The following is a 12,633-nucleotide window of genomic DNA, read 5'->3' on the forward strand; positions in this document are numbered from 1 at the left end:
TAAACGTTCAATTTGTTTTACATACTTCAACCTGAATAAACAGTAACAGTGGTTACTAAAGTGGAGCCAGGCAGTCCTTCAACACTAAATCAAGGAACTGCAAGATCTTCTCTGAGTTTCAGTTTCATAAGCAGAAAATGAGAATAATGCCTCCAGGTGGTTTTGAGAATTAAATTTATAGAAAATGATGTAATAGCCCTCAGCATACTTCCTGGCATAAAACAGGCACTGATACAGTGCATGTATTTTTTCAAGTTATATTTACCCCATGCTAAGTAAGTTTGATACAACTGAGTTACAACAGATTTTCTACCTCTGAAAAAGACAACTTGAATTTTATTTACCTCTATATTATTATTCATTAGCCCACAAGCATCAGCAAAGTCTGGATGTTTTGTGTTGATATAAGCCAATTCAATTGCCACTAAGTTATGGACCTAGAAAAAAATAAAATTAGGCTATACATGTCAATTAAATTTTACTTTGAGAAACTTATATTTAAAATTTATTAAACAGATAATGCTAAAAAAGACCATACAGAAAACTAATGACTAAACAAATAATAATTGTACTTCAATGACAAACCTTATACTTTAGCTCTTAAATTATTTACATTTCATTATGTAAGATTGCATTAGTAAAGGGAAAAAAAATGACATTAAGGTAGCTAGCAGTATTTTACTGTAAGGGAAAAAAATTACCTAAGTTCCAGGGCTTTATGCAAAGTTTTAGTTTCATATCAACAATAAAACTATTCAAAATCAGATATAAGTTACAGATGTTAACTTTATGTGGGTAAAGGAAACATTGATAGACCTGAAATAGAGATTGATTAGCTTTAATTATGAAGCACCTAGTTTAAATATTATGTGGTTCAAAATCCTAATGGGACAATAATAGTCAAAAGGAAAAGTTGAAATTAACTTCTCCAGCCCTCTACAGAATTGCTAAGGCTTATAAGAGAGATTAAACTCACTCCTTTACTGTGTCCTTTGCACAATCCTGACGAATCTCAGGTATCATAACAGCACTAAAAGGTCAAGAACCAGCTGAAAAAGATTTATTCAAATCAAGTTCCATCTGAATCTGGGGGTTGTGGGGGTTGTGCTTGTTAGGGAAACAACCAATCAGCAGCATTGACATTCTATACTTCCAAGGATGATTTTGTAATCTTGGTAAACTTCCATGGGGCTCACTGTCCTGAGCCAAGGACCCAAATGCACTTGTAGTAACCAGGGGAGGAAGAACAAACCAGCAAACAATTACAGGTATAAGGGCAATTTCAAATGCCTATTCTTTATTAATGCCAATTTCAGCATTTTTATTTTTGAGGATAGCAGCAACCCGCAGAATAGTAGCAAACAACCATGATATTATAGTATTAAATCATCAAACAAACAAAAGTAGAAGTGGCCAAATTACCTTGATGCACTTTACAGTTAAAAAAGGAGCTTGCTATAATGACTCAGTTTACTCAGACTGAAAATAGAACTAATTTTCCATTAGATCAGTGGTGCTACATAATAGGATTGCTATTCACAATCCTCAACAATAACTCAGTTATCATGAAAACCTGTGGCTATAAACTAAGAATGAAGAAAAAATGCTCTTTATACCCAAAATATTAAAAAGTTGCCTTTGAAATAAGATTAAAACTCAGTTTTTTCCTCCCAATACACTGGAAAACATTATGTCCAAACTCTGTAATCATAATGCTATATAAGAAGGCAGCCAAACTAAATTTTAAATTTTTACTAATAGTGATTACAATGATGATTTGTGAAATAATAGCTCACCATTTCATTTGTAACAGGCAATCTTTTACGAAGAAGACAAGTCACTACTTCGACTATGGCATCATGAAGTTTAGGAAACCGCAACAATTCCTATATATAATGGAGAAAAGAAAATGTAACTGTTAATTTATTTCATTTAAAGGAAAAATAATCACTGAAATACTGAATTAGATTTGGAAATTACATTTTATAATACTATTGCAAATCACTTTTAGAAACAGAACTACAGATTTTCACTTTTTGCCTATTATATACATTTCCTTCTACCCCCGAAACTGCCACCTCATCTCCTTCACTAGTTAATTAATCTGAAACCTGTCGCATTTCTCTCATTACCTGTGTACTGTAGTTGCTACAGTGCTGAATGATCCTTTGCATTTCCTCGTGAACCAGTTCCACACAACGGAGGCTAGGCTCTTCCAGACGTTTGATTTGCCGTTTGACCAGTAACTCAAATGAAACCTCAGGCACAAACAAAGCAGGACGTGGGCCCTGAAAAAATAAAAATTTTAAGGCTCTTATGATAGCTACATACAATTTAAGTTTTTCCCAAAGATTAAAAATAAATCACTTTTTTGTATTTTTCATGAAAAGTGGTTATTTCCAAATATGAGAGCAAAATATACAATAAATTAAAAACAAAAAAGATACATAGGCAAAAAATAATAAAGCTTTAACCTCATTTGAAAAAATTGTAGAAGTTAAAAGCATACTCACAGTAGCATTTCTAATGGCAGTCAAAATGTCAATAGTATTAAGGCCACCTAGTGGGTCAACAGATTCTAAAGTTCGCCCAAAAGTCTCATGGAAAATATAACATATTCTAGCACCGCCGCATCTGAAAGGCAATGAAGTATATGGTTTCTGATATTACTAAAAGGGAAAGAAGCTACAAGTTAGAAGTCTTTCTATAAGCTTTAAGCTTGTCTAACTTTCTAAAAAAGCCTCAGGTAAGCAATTACATTTAGATCATTCCCATTTTCATATGTTTTCAACTCCGTTATGAACCAAAAACCAAAAAAAAAGAAATAAAACCAAACCCATTGCCGTCGAGTCAATTTTGACTCATCACAACCCTGTAACTGCCCCCTAGGGTTTCCAAGGAGCGGCTGGTGGATTCAAACTGCTGACCTTTTGGTTAGCAGACAAGCTCTTAACGACTATGCCAGTTTGTTTAAATTTTTTTTTTAAATGGGGAAGGAAAGCATTCCATGAAAGGTATACGTATATACTTATATGTATATAGTAACTGTTCCATCAAACAACATCAGTTAACTAATAACTACTAAATACCTTTTCTCTATCCTAGTTTTCTTCAACTAGACTATGAGCTCCTTAAGGACAGGAAACAATGTCTTATTTCTGTTCTATTTGTAAGATAGAGCAGAAGTCAGCAAACCTTTTCTGTAAAGGGCCAGATAGTACATGTTTTAGGCTTTTGAGACCATAATGTCTCTATGGCAGCTACTCAACTCTGCCATTGAGCACAAAAGAGCCCAGAAAAAGTGTAAACAAATGAACATGTTTACATATATTGCTCTGTGTTCCAACAGAACTTTATCTGCATGCACTGAAATTTGAATTTCATATAATTGTCATGTGTCGCGACATCTTCTTTTGATTTTTTTTCAACCATTGAAAAATGTAAAAATCATTAACTGGCAGACTCTAGTTTGCTGACTCTTGGTCTAGAGACCAATTAAAATACAGAACTCTGGGCCTAGGTCTTGTGCACTTTGCATTTCCAATCTGTTTAATGCCTAGAAGCCTTAGTTTTTATTTTTTTTTATTTAAGTGCAGTTGAATCCTATAAATACCATCAGAATGTCTCCCCAAATCATCTGTTCTCTCTATTTTCACCACCACCATTCAGTATTTTCTTGCAGTAGTCCAGACAAGGGAACTAGTCTAATACAGTAATTGGTCTCCCTGCCTCCCACCTTTCCCCTCTCCAAATAATTTTCCATAATGACCAGAATTATTATCCTTCTGAAACAGGTTACTTCTCTGACCAAAAATGTTTTATTTTTTATAGTAGGAAGCTTCCCAAATTCTGGAACAAGATATTCAAGACTTCCTACAATCTTGTCCCTAGACATCTTTCCTGCCTCATCTCCTGTTATGTTCCATCACTGTACATGCCATTCTCCAAGTATACCCTCCATTATTCTTAGCTGTTAGCGAGCCTGAAAAGCCTTTCTCTATACTGCCTTCCCAAATTCTATTCAAAGCCCAACTCAAACGCCTTCTTAACTATGGAGCTCTCCCAATCTTTGAAATAAATTTAAAAAGACTCTCTTCATTGTTCTAAAAGCTTGCTTGATTAGGTGATTACACAAATATTTGCTTTATTAATTATTTATAAAGCTGGATAGATGTATGTACTTTTCTGGACATACATTGTTTTGAATAAGAAGCTAAATAAAGAGAATTGTGCTCCTTTTGCCATCTAATCAAGCCTCACATTACCGTGACCCACCTTACCCACTGAACTCCTTGAAGACTCATCTTAGTAATCTTTACTTCCCTCAATATTCCATATATTTAATAACTATTCAATAGACTGTTAAACAATCTATCTCTTTATGGAGTTAACTCATATAAAAGACCACCTGGGTCACATGAAGATACAAGACACACACATACATACATACACACACACACACACACACACACACACACACACACACACACGAGCGTATGTATAACTGGTGAAATCTGAATAAGCTCTGTGGACTGTACCAATGTCCATTTCCTAGTTTTGTTATTGTATCCTAGTTATCCTATCATATCCTATTGTTATCCTAGTTTTGTTATTGTACTTAGCTATGCAAGATATCAACAATGGGAGAGGTGAAGTGAAGTGAAGGACTTCCCTGTATATTTCTTTGCAACTTCTTGTGAATCTGTATTTCAAAATGGAAAGTTTAAAAAAAGAATGAGGGTGTATAGAAGTGAATAGTCTTATATATTGCTAGTAGTAAAACTACATTCTACTAATAGTATGGCAATACGTAATAAGACTTTGAGGATGTTTTACCCTTTAATCCAGTAATTCCACTTCCTGGAATTTGGATACATATCCCCAAAGATAGGTGCAAGGTAGTCCATCACAACATTATTTACATTTGTGTATAATTGAAAACAAACTATCAAATAGTAGGGTATTGGTTATTAGTAGGGGATTGGTTAAACAACTGTGGGTATATCTAAAAAGTAAAAGCTGTTGATATCAAGTTGATTCCGACTCATGGCGACCCCATGTGTTACAAAGTAGAACTGCCCCATAGGGGTTTCTTGGCTGTAATCTTTATGGAAGCAGACTGTCAGGACTTTCTTCTGAGGTGCTGCTGGGTGGGTTCAAACCACCAACCCTTATGTTAGTAGTCAAGCGCAAACCTTGTGCACCACTCAGGAACCTCTCTAAAGAGTAAACTACTACGCAAATTTTAAGAATGATAATATAGATGTATAATTAATATTAGAAAGTTATTTGTGATATGTTGTTTAAAGAAATTATTTCAAAATAGCATATATAGCATCTGATTTTTAAAGATACATAATACAAGCATTTATACTATAGATACATAGAAAAATGTCTGGAAGGCCAATGTCAAACTGTAGGCAGAGGTTATCTCTGATGGTGGGCTTAAGGGTAATTTTGTTTTCATTTATTCTTTTTTTACTTATTGGCACTTTCTAATTTTTTCCATGAGCAGTTATACTTCATGTATTAAAGAAACAAGAAACATTTTAAAAGTTGAATTAAGGAATATAAAAAATGCTTATAAATTAAAATCTTTAAAAAATACCTGAAATTTTTACTGTGCTTTACATAATTTATAAAGCATTTTTACATACATATCAGACAGACATCATCCTATCATTTTTACAAAATTATATCTCTATAGATGATAAATCACAATCAGATAATCTCAGAGTTACAAAGGCATTTTAACAGAAGATTAAGTGATTTAGCAATCCTGGTAACCAAATCCACAGAAAAATTACTTACAGTTCTGAAGTTTCAATATATTTTGCAGTTCCTTCAATAGTGTTACAATATTCTGTGGCAAATTTGGTAATGAGCTGGAGTAAAGTAGCACTTTTATCATCCACAGGTTCACCGTAGCTATTCAGAAGAGACTGATATTGAGCAGCTAGAACATTAATTCTTGTTTTCAACTCTGGTAAGCAATCTCTGATGTGATGCATTAGTAACCTAACAAAGGTTAGAAACAAAGAATTTTCAAGTAAAAATGTATGTTCTGAAGGCCCAAACAGGTCAAATTTTTAAAATGCAGATAAATGGAGAAAACCTGCCAAATAATTTGTCTTGGCAGGATATAATGCAGTCTTAGAATACAGGTAAATACTTAGTTTGAAAAATGACAAGAAAGAAGCTGTTTTGGTCAATGCTGTTTTAATTTGCCTTAGTCCTATCAAATTGTAGTGATTGCTAGGGAATCAAATGTAAATGAAAAAAATAATTATTTTCATATTATTGTAATGTCCTCAAAGAAAGTAAGCCACTTGATCTAATTCTACCTATATATTTTCATTTCATTGACTTATCTTTTACAGTGGGTACCCACCATAGTGAAAATTAATCTTATTAAGATCCAAGCCCATCTTAATAAATTAATTGATTTAGAGATTGTGAATAAGACAGAAGAGAAAATGGCTTTTACTCTCGTCATTTACAGATCATCTAGAAATGTCTTCCAGTCCTGATATCGTATCGGTGGGTATTCAGAATTCAAGGAATACAATTTGAATTCTACTATGAAGAGAAATAATGACATCCTAAATTAAAAATAGATTATGTAAAAATCAGAAATGTAGTTCACTTCCTGAAATCCAAAGTGGAAGTGGAATCATTTGCTATCTAGTACTATCCTTAAAAATAGTGTCAGAAATTTCATTTAAAAATTTTTAAAATTCACGTCATCATTCTAGACTATATGATTTACTGCCAACCACCCCAATAAAAACAGAGACACTATCAAGAACCTACTATAAAAGAAACCAAAGTGAAACTGTACACACGAGAACATTATGAACATTTAAAAAACTGACAATAGAAAGGTCCTAGACCCCTACTGGCAAACCAAAAACATCTCATTTTCCAAAAGGTAAAAAATGTTACCTGTTTAGAGTCCTAGCAAGATACTTCGTTCCATTTCTATTGGCCAGAGACGGATATTTCTTTTGAAGAAAAGCATATTCATCACGTATTGAATCAGTTACACTCTTTTTATTGTTAATATCTAGCTGGCTCCTAAAGTTGAAAAATAGCAAAACTGTTCAAGTAAAGTCAAATTGTGGTCCTTAGATGATGACAGTGCTGATGGTGATAATGACAGCCTAAAATTTATTAAGTTCTTGTCACACACCAGGCATTGTTCCTTATGCCCGAGGTGGATTATTTTACTTAATTCTCATAATAATTCTATGTGATAAGTATTATTAAAGGAACTGAAGCTCAGAGATTAACTAATTTACCCAGGGTTGCATATTAAGTAGCACAGCCAAGATATGAACTATATGACTTATAAATAATTAACACCTGAATAGTTTAGACTCATTATTACCATTAACTGTAGTCAAATGTAATACTCTTAAGTCAGGAATAGACAGGTACATAAATACTGTGTTTTAGTCAACTGTATCTTTTATCCACGGACAGGCAACTAATTTCTACCGAAAATATCTAAGTTAACTTGAAGAGCAGTCATCTACAAAATACAACAAATTATACAACCTGCCTGCCTGAAAAGGAAACAGTGGAATTAAAAAAAAAAAAAAAAAGTGGGAGTGTGGTAGAATGATATATTAACAGAAGCTGACAACTGGAATGGATCTTAAAGACATCATTTGGTAAAACATTTTCATTTTTAAAATGTCCGAAACCCTAAGATGTTAGGCATCCTTTAAACCCACATTATATCTAGTTTTAAGAACGGAACTAGAGCCCAGATCTTACGATGATTTCAGTGCTTCCTACTTTATAAACACTTTGGATTAAGAGAGATCTCCATTTGAATATGGCTTTGTGTCTTAGTCATCTAGTGCTGACATAACAGAAATACCACAAGTGGATGGTTTTAACGAAGAGGAGTTTATTTCCTCATAGTCAAAGTAGGCTAAAAGTCCAAATTCAGGGCGTCAGCTCCAGGGGAAGTCTCTCTCTCTGTTGGCCTTCTCATCAGTGTTCCCCTGGACTAGGAGCTTCTCTGCGCAGGGACCCCGGTCCAAAGGACACAATCTGCTCCCAGCACTGCTTTCTTGATGGTATGAGGTCCCCAATTTTCTGCTTGCTTCCCTTTCCTCTTATCTCTTGAGAGAGAAAAGGTGGTGCAGGCCACACCCCAGGGAAACTCCCTTTACATTGGATCAGGGATGTGACTTTATTAAGGGTGTTACAATCCCACCCTAATCCTCTAACATAAAATTACAATCACAAAATGGAGGCCAACCACACAATCTGGGAATCATGGCCCAGCCAAACTGATACACACATTTTTGGGGGGACATAAACCATGACCCTTTGCCTTTTACTAGCCATGTGATTTTGGTAAATGTATAACCTGAGTTTTCTGATTATAAAATAGACATCAACACCTACCTCAGAGTCGTCTTGAGGGTTCAAAGAATACCATTTGCAAATTGCTGACACTCCGAAGAGTGTCTAAAACATGGTTACACCCTCAATAATAGCTCCCTTTCCACAGTTTTTAATACCAGCTATTTATAATTAGGATATCTTTAATAAAATTTCTCCAAGTCACTTCCTGGTAATTATATAGAATCACTAACGCTAGAGGTTAAAAAACCAATCTATTAAAATCCTACCATCTTAACAAACTCTTTCTTGATTGGGTGCAAATTAGACAGTACTTTTTTTTGTTCCTTACCCAGCGCTCTCTACTCATGGCATGGCTTAACACAACACAGTTTGTGGCACTGCTTACTTTAGACATACTCCCCACTAAAAATATTTGCAGAAGGCTTTAGTGAATCTCTTTTCTCCTTGGATTGTTGTTGTTGAACGCCGTAGAGTTGATTTCGACTCATAGTGAACCCGTGTGACAGAACAGAACTGCCCCGTAGGATTTTCTAGGCTATAATCTTTACAGTAGCAGATGGCCAGGTCTTTCTCCTGCGGAGCGGCTGGTGGCTTTGAACCAACAACCTTTCGGTTAGCAGCTGAGTGCTTAACCATTGTGCTGCCAGGGCTCCTTCTTTTCTCCCTAGAATAATGAATTCTTTAGCAATACTAAGACTATATTAAAATGGGGGGGTGGAGGAGGGAGTGGAAAGACACTACCACATTTCAGTGACTGCTTTTAGAAATTCAGACTTGCTTTGAAAGGAGAACGCTGCAGTTCTTACCACATTATTAATTGCTAACCTGTTAACTATTCCAATTATTCCAAGTTTGACTGGTATAACCCTTCCCATCAATACATCCATGGCATCAGTACCCGCATCCATGAGATCAAGTTTAGTGATTACAGCTAAGGTTCTGCGACCTGGTAAATGAAAAAAAGAAAATGACCTTGGAAAAGCCATTAAATATTAAATAAAAGAAAATCCTCATCTATAATCCCACCTAACATTACCTCTGTCATAAATTTTGGTATAATGTTTTGTTTATAAATACTTTAAAAATTTTTCACATGTAATTTATTAGCTCCCAGGACTTTTTTATAAGCATTTTAAATTTTTTTTTAAATTACATTAGAATTTATTCTTTTTTGGTATACAGTTCTATGAGTTTTAACAAATGTGAAGAGTTATGTCACTACCACCTCAAGACACAGAACAGTTCCATTACTTCCCCAATTTTCTTGTGCTACCCAGTAAAACCCCCTTTCTATCCCTAGTTTTGCCTTTTCCAGAATGTTATGTAAATGGAATCATACAGTACGTAGCCTTTTGAGTCTGGCTGCTTTTACTTAGCATAATGCATTTGAGAGTCTTTCGTGTTGTTGCATTTATCAGTAGTTTACTCCTTTTATTGCTGAGTAGTGTTTATTCCATTGTATGGATGTACTACAGTTTAGTTATTCATTTACCATTTGAATTGTTTCTAGTTTTTGGAGATTATGAATAAAGCTGCTGTAACTATTTGCATACAGGTTTTATAGGAATGTATGTTTTCATTTAACTTGAGTAAGTATCTAGGAATGGGATTGCTGATTTAACTATATAAGAAACTGCCAAACTGTTTTCCAAAGTGGCTGTACCATTTTGTATTTCCAGCAGTAATGTTTGAGAGTTCCAGCTGCTTGGCAAATGTACACTTTTACTTAGGATATTTTTCAATTATAAGAATTCTTCTATATTGCTCCAAATCTACAAAATCACCCTTTTTAATGATTTCACATTACCCTGTTATTGGCAAACATCTTAATTTGCTTAATCATTCCTACTGTTGGCATTTTAGGTTGATTGTAATTTTTTGATACTGTAAATAATACTAGATTGGATTATTCCTGATATTTCCTAAAATTAAGATTACTAGATCATAACTATGATCATATTTATGGCTTAAGGGTTGGCTTAAAATATAATTAATGCATATAAAATGCTTAACAGTATACTTTAAATCAAGACATGAGAAATCCTTTGATACAGTTTATCTTTTAATCTAACTGAAATGAACATGAATTACTCATGCAGTAAAAATATTTATTAAAAACAAAATAAAAAATTATTTTTTCTACATTTCCCACTGTGCTTATGGAAATTTTATTTAGCAATCTCAGCACTAACATTTCCTATCAAATTTGTATTCAAAATTCTAAAAAGCAGAAGAGAAACATGACAGCCCATAGACCTTCCAAATACTCAAGTAAAATAATTTGCTTTGTTATGGGGCAAAACATACATTTATCAGCAGCAATAATAACCACTGTTTTACAAGCTGGTTTTTTATATACAATAAAAGATACACATGACATTATTAATCAAGTATCTTACACTGACCCACAGAATGAACTAACCCTCAGGGTTACAGATGCTTCACAAAAGAATTTTACCTTTACTTCTAAGAATCCTCTCTGACTTGAGCATGTCTAAACATTTTCTACCCTGTAGAATGTAGCTATTATAATGACTATACCATAACAATCTACCATGATTATCTACTATGAGAGTTATCAATTCTTAGAAGCCGGCCATTCAAAAACCTAAATAGTTTTACTTATACAAAACAAGAAACCTTTTTGAAAAGGCATTTTGTAATTTAAAAGTTATTAGGTAACCATTACAAATATGGATACTATGTGAAGTATTTTTGCCTGGCCTGTACAGCAACTCATTCATTCTGTATTTTCCACCAGAATTTCTATTTGAAATTATAAGCAAAATAGGAAAGCATTATTTTTTAAGTCTATATTAACAACTAGAGATACTTGTTTTAAAAATAAAAATTACTTTCTTGAGGGTAGATTTAACTTTGTAAATCAAGCATCTCATTACATATTAACATCTGTCCTTACCATCTGGATCCACCTCTCTTGAAATTTTAAGAGCCTCTGATGTTGCCATATCTGTATTAGCAGCAGTGACAGCGAGGATAATGGAATTTGGATTACTGATAAACCGAAGAATGAGCTCTCTGATTTGAAGCTCAATATCCTTAGGTTGATCACCTACAGGCACCTAAACCAAACAGAGATGAGCAAGGAACTAAAAATTGATTGACCTTTTTTTCTGTTCATTTTCCATTTAATCCACAGAATATAGATATTACTCCATTTATAGTCAAAAATAAGAAATAATATACTACAGTGGTATTTATGAATTTTGCAATGTACGAAAGTCTCAAAATATAATCCTTATAAATATCAAAAGTTTATCTTTGTGCAGAAGTTTACATAGCACAATCTCATGTTAAGGATTGGTCAGTGTTAACTGCCTAAAGACAAATTCATTCATTCAACTGAGAAGTATTTATTGCAGCCTACTATATTTTAGGCACTGTTCTACATATCAGATTGTCACAATAGTGAACCCAAAACAGACCAAAATTCCTGCCCTCACAGAGCTCATATTTTAGTGATGAAGGCAGACAATAAACAAATGTGTGTGTGTGTGTGTGTGTGTGTGTGTGTGTGTGTGTGTGTAGTTGTTAGGTGCCATTGAGTTGGTTCTGACTCATAGCAACCCTACATACAACAGAACGAAACACTGCCCGGTCCTGTGCCGTCCTCACAGTAGTTGTTATGCTTGAATCCATCATTGCAGCCACTGTGTCAGTCCATCTCGTTGAGGGTCTTCCTCTTTTTGGCTGACCCTCTACTAAGCATGATGTCCTTCTCCAGGGACTGATCCCTCCTGATAACATACCCAAAGTATGTGCGATGTAGTCTCACCATCCTTGCTTCTAAGGAGCAGTCTGGCTGTACGTCTTCCAAGACAGATTTATTTGTTCTTTTGGCAGTCCATGGTGTATTCAATATTCTCTGCCAACATCACAATTCAAAGGCGTCAATTCTTCTCTGGTCTTCCTTATTCACTGTCCAGCTTTTGCATGCATATGAGGCGACTGAAAACACCATGGCTTGGGTCAGGTGCACCTTAGTCTTCAAGGTGACATCTTTGCTTTTCAACACTTTAAAGAGGTCTTTTGCAGCAGATTTGCCTAGTGCAATGCGTCTTTTGATTTCTTGACTGGTACTTCCGTGGGTGTTGATTGTGGATCCAAGTAAAGTGAAATCCTTGACAACTTCAATCTTTTCTCTGTATTATATATTGTTGTTGTTGTGTGCCACAGATTTGATTCCAACTCATAGCGACCCTATAGGACAGAGTATAAGTGCCCTAT

At 34.4% G+C, this 12,633-nt stretch overlaps 2 protein-coding genes across 13 annotated transcripts in view; one reads left to right on the forward strand and one right to left on the reverse strand.

The window, feature by feature from the left end:
• The window catches only part of YARS2 (tyrosyl-tRNA synthetase 2), a 33,685-nt gene extending 26,078 nt beyond the window's left edge, over positions 1–7,607 (forward strand). The window contains exons 6-8 of one of the 2 annotated variants that reach the window (XR_002822927.1): positions 5,918–5,986; positions 6,503–6,540; positions 7,486–7,607. The gene's annotated coding sequence lies outside the window, so the exon portion shown is untranslated. The remainder of the gene's footprint in view (positions 1–5,917; positions 5,987–6,502; positions 6,541–7,485) is intronic. The other variant, XR_002822928.1, reaches the window with a different exon arrangement.
• Positions 1–12,633, reverse strand: part of DNM1L (dynamin 1 like) — a 52,298-nt gene that overhangs the window by 10,862 nt on the left and 28,803 nt on the right. For 10 of the 11 annotated variants that reach the window (XM_023725212.1, XM_023725211.1, XM_023725210.1 and 7 more), the window contains 8 exons: positions 11,306–11,468; positions 9,211–9,331; positions 6,946–7,077; positions 5,812–6,018; positions 2,514–2,634; positions 2,133–2,288; positions 1,797–1,886; positions 345–437 (listed from right to left, as the gene is read on the reverse strand). In XM_023725212.1, the coding sequence (XP_023580980.1) occupies positions 345–437; positions 1,797–1,886; positions 2,133–2,288; positions 2,514–2,634; positions 5,812–6,018; positions 6,946–7,077; positions 9,211–9,331; positions 11,306–11,468 (1,083 nt within the window). The remainder of the gene's footprint in view (positions 1–344; positions 438–1,796; positions 1,887–2,132; positions 2,289–2,513; positions 2,635–5,811; positions 6,019–6,945; positions 7,078–9,210; positions 9,332–11,305; positions 11,469–12,633) is intronic. The other variant, XM_023725213.1, reaches the window with a different exon arrangement.

This window comes from Trichechus manatus, unplaced genomic scaffold (assembly GCF_000243295.1).
Source record: "Trichechus manatus latirostris isolate Lorelei unplaced genomic scaffold, TriManLat1.0 scaffold00292, whole genome shotgun sequence".
In the NCBI taxonomy this organism is placed as follows: domain Eukaryota; kingdom Metazoa; phylum Chordata; class Mammalia; order Sirenia; family Trichechidae; genus Trichechus; species Trichechus manatus.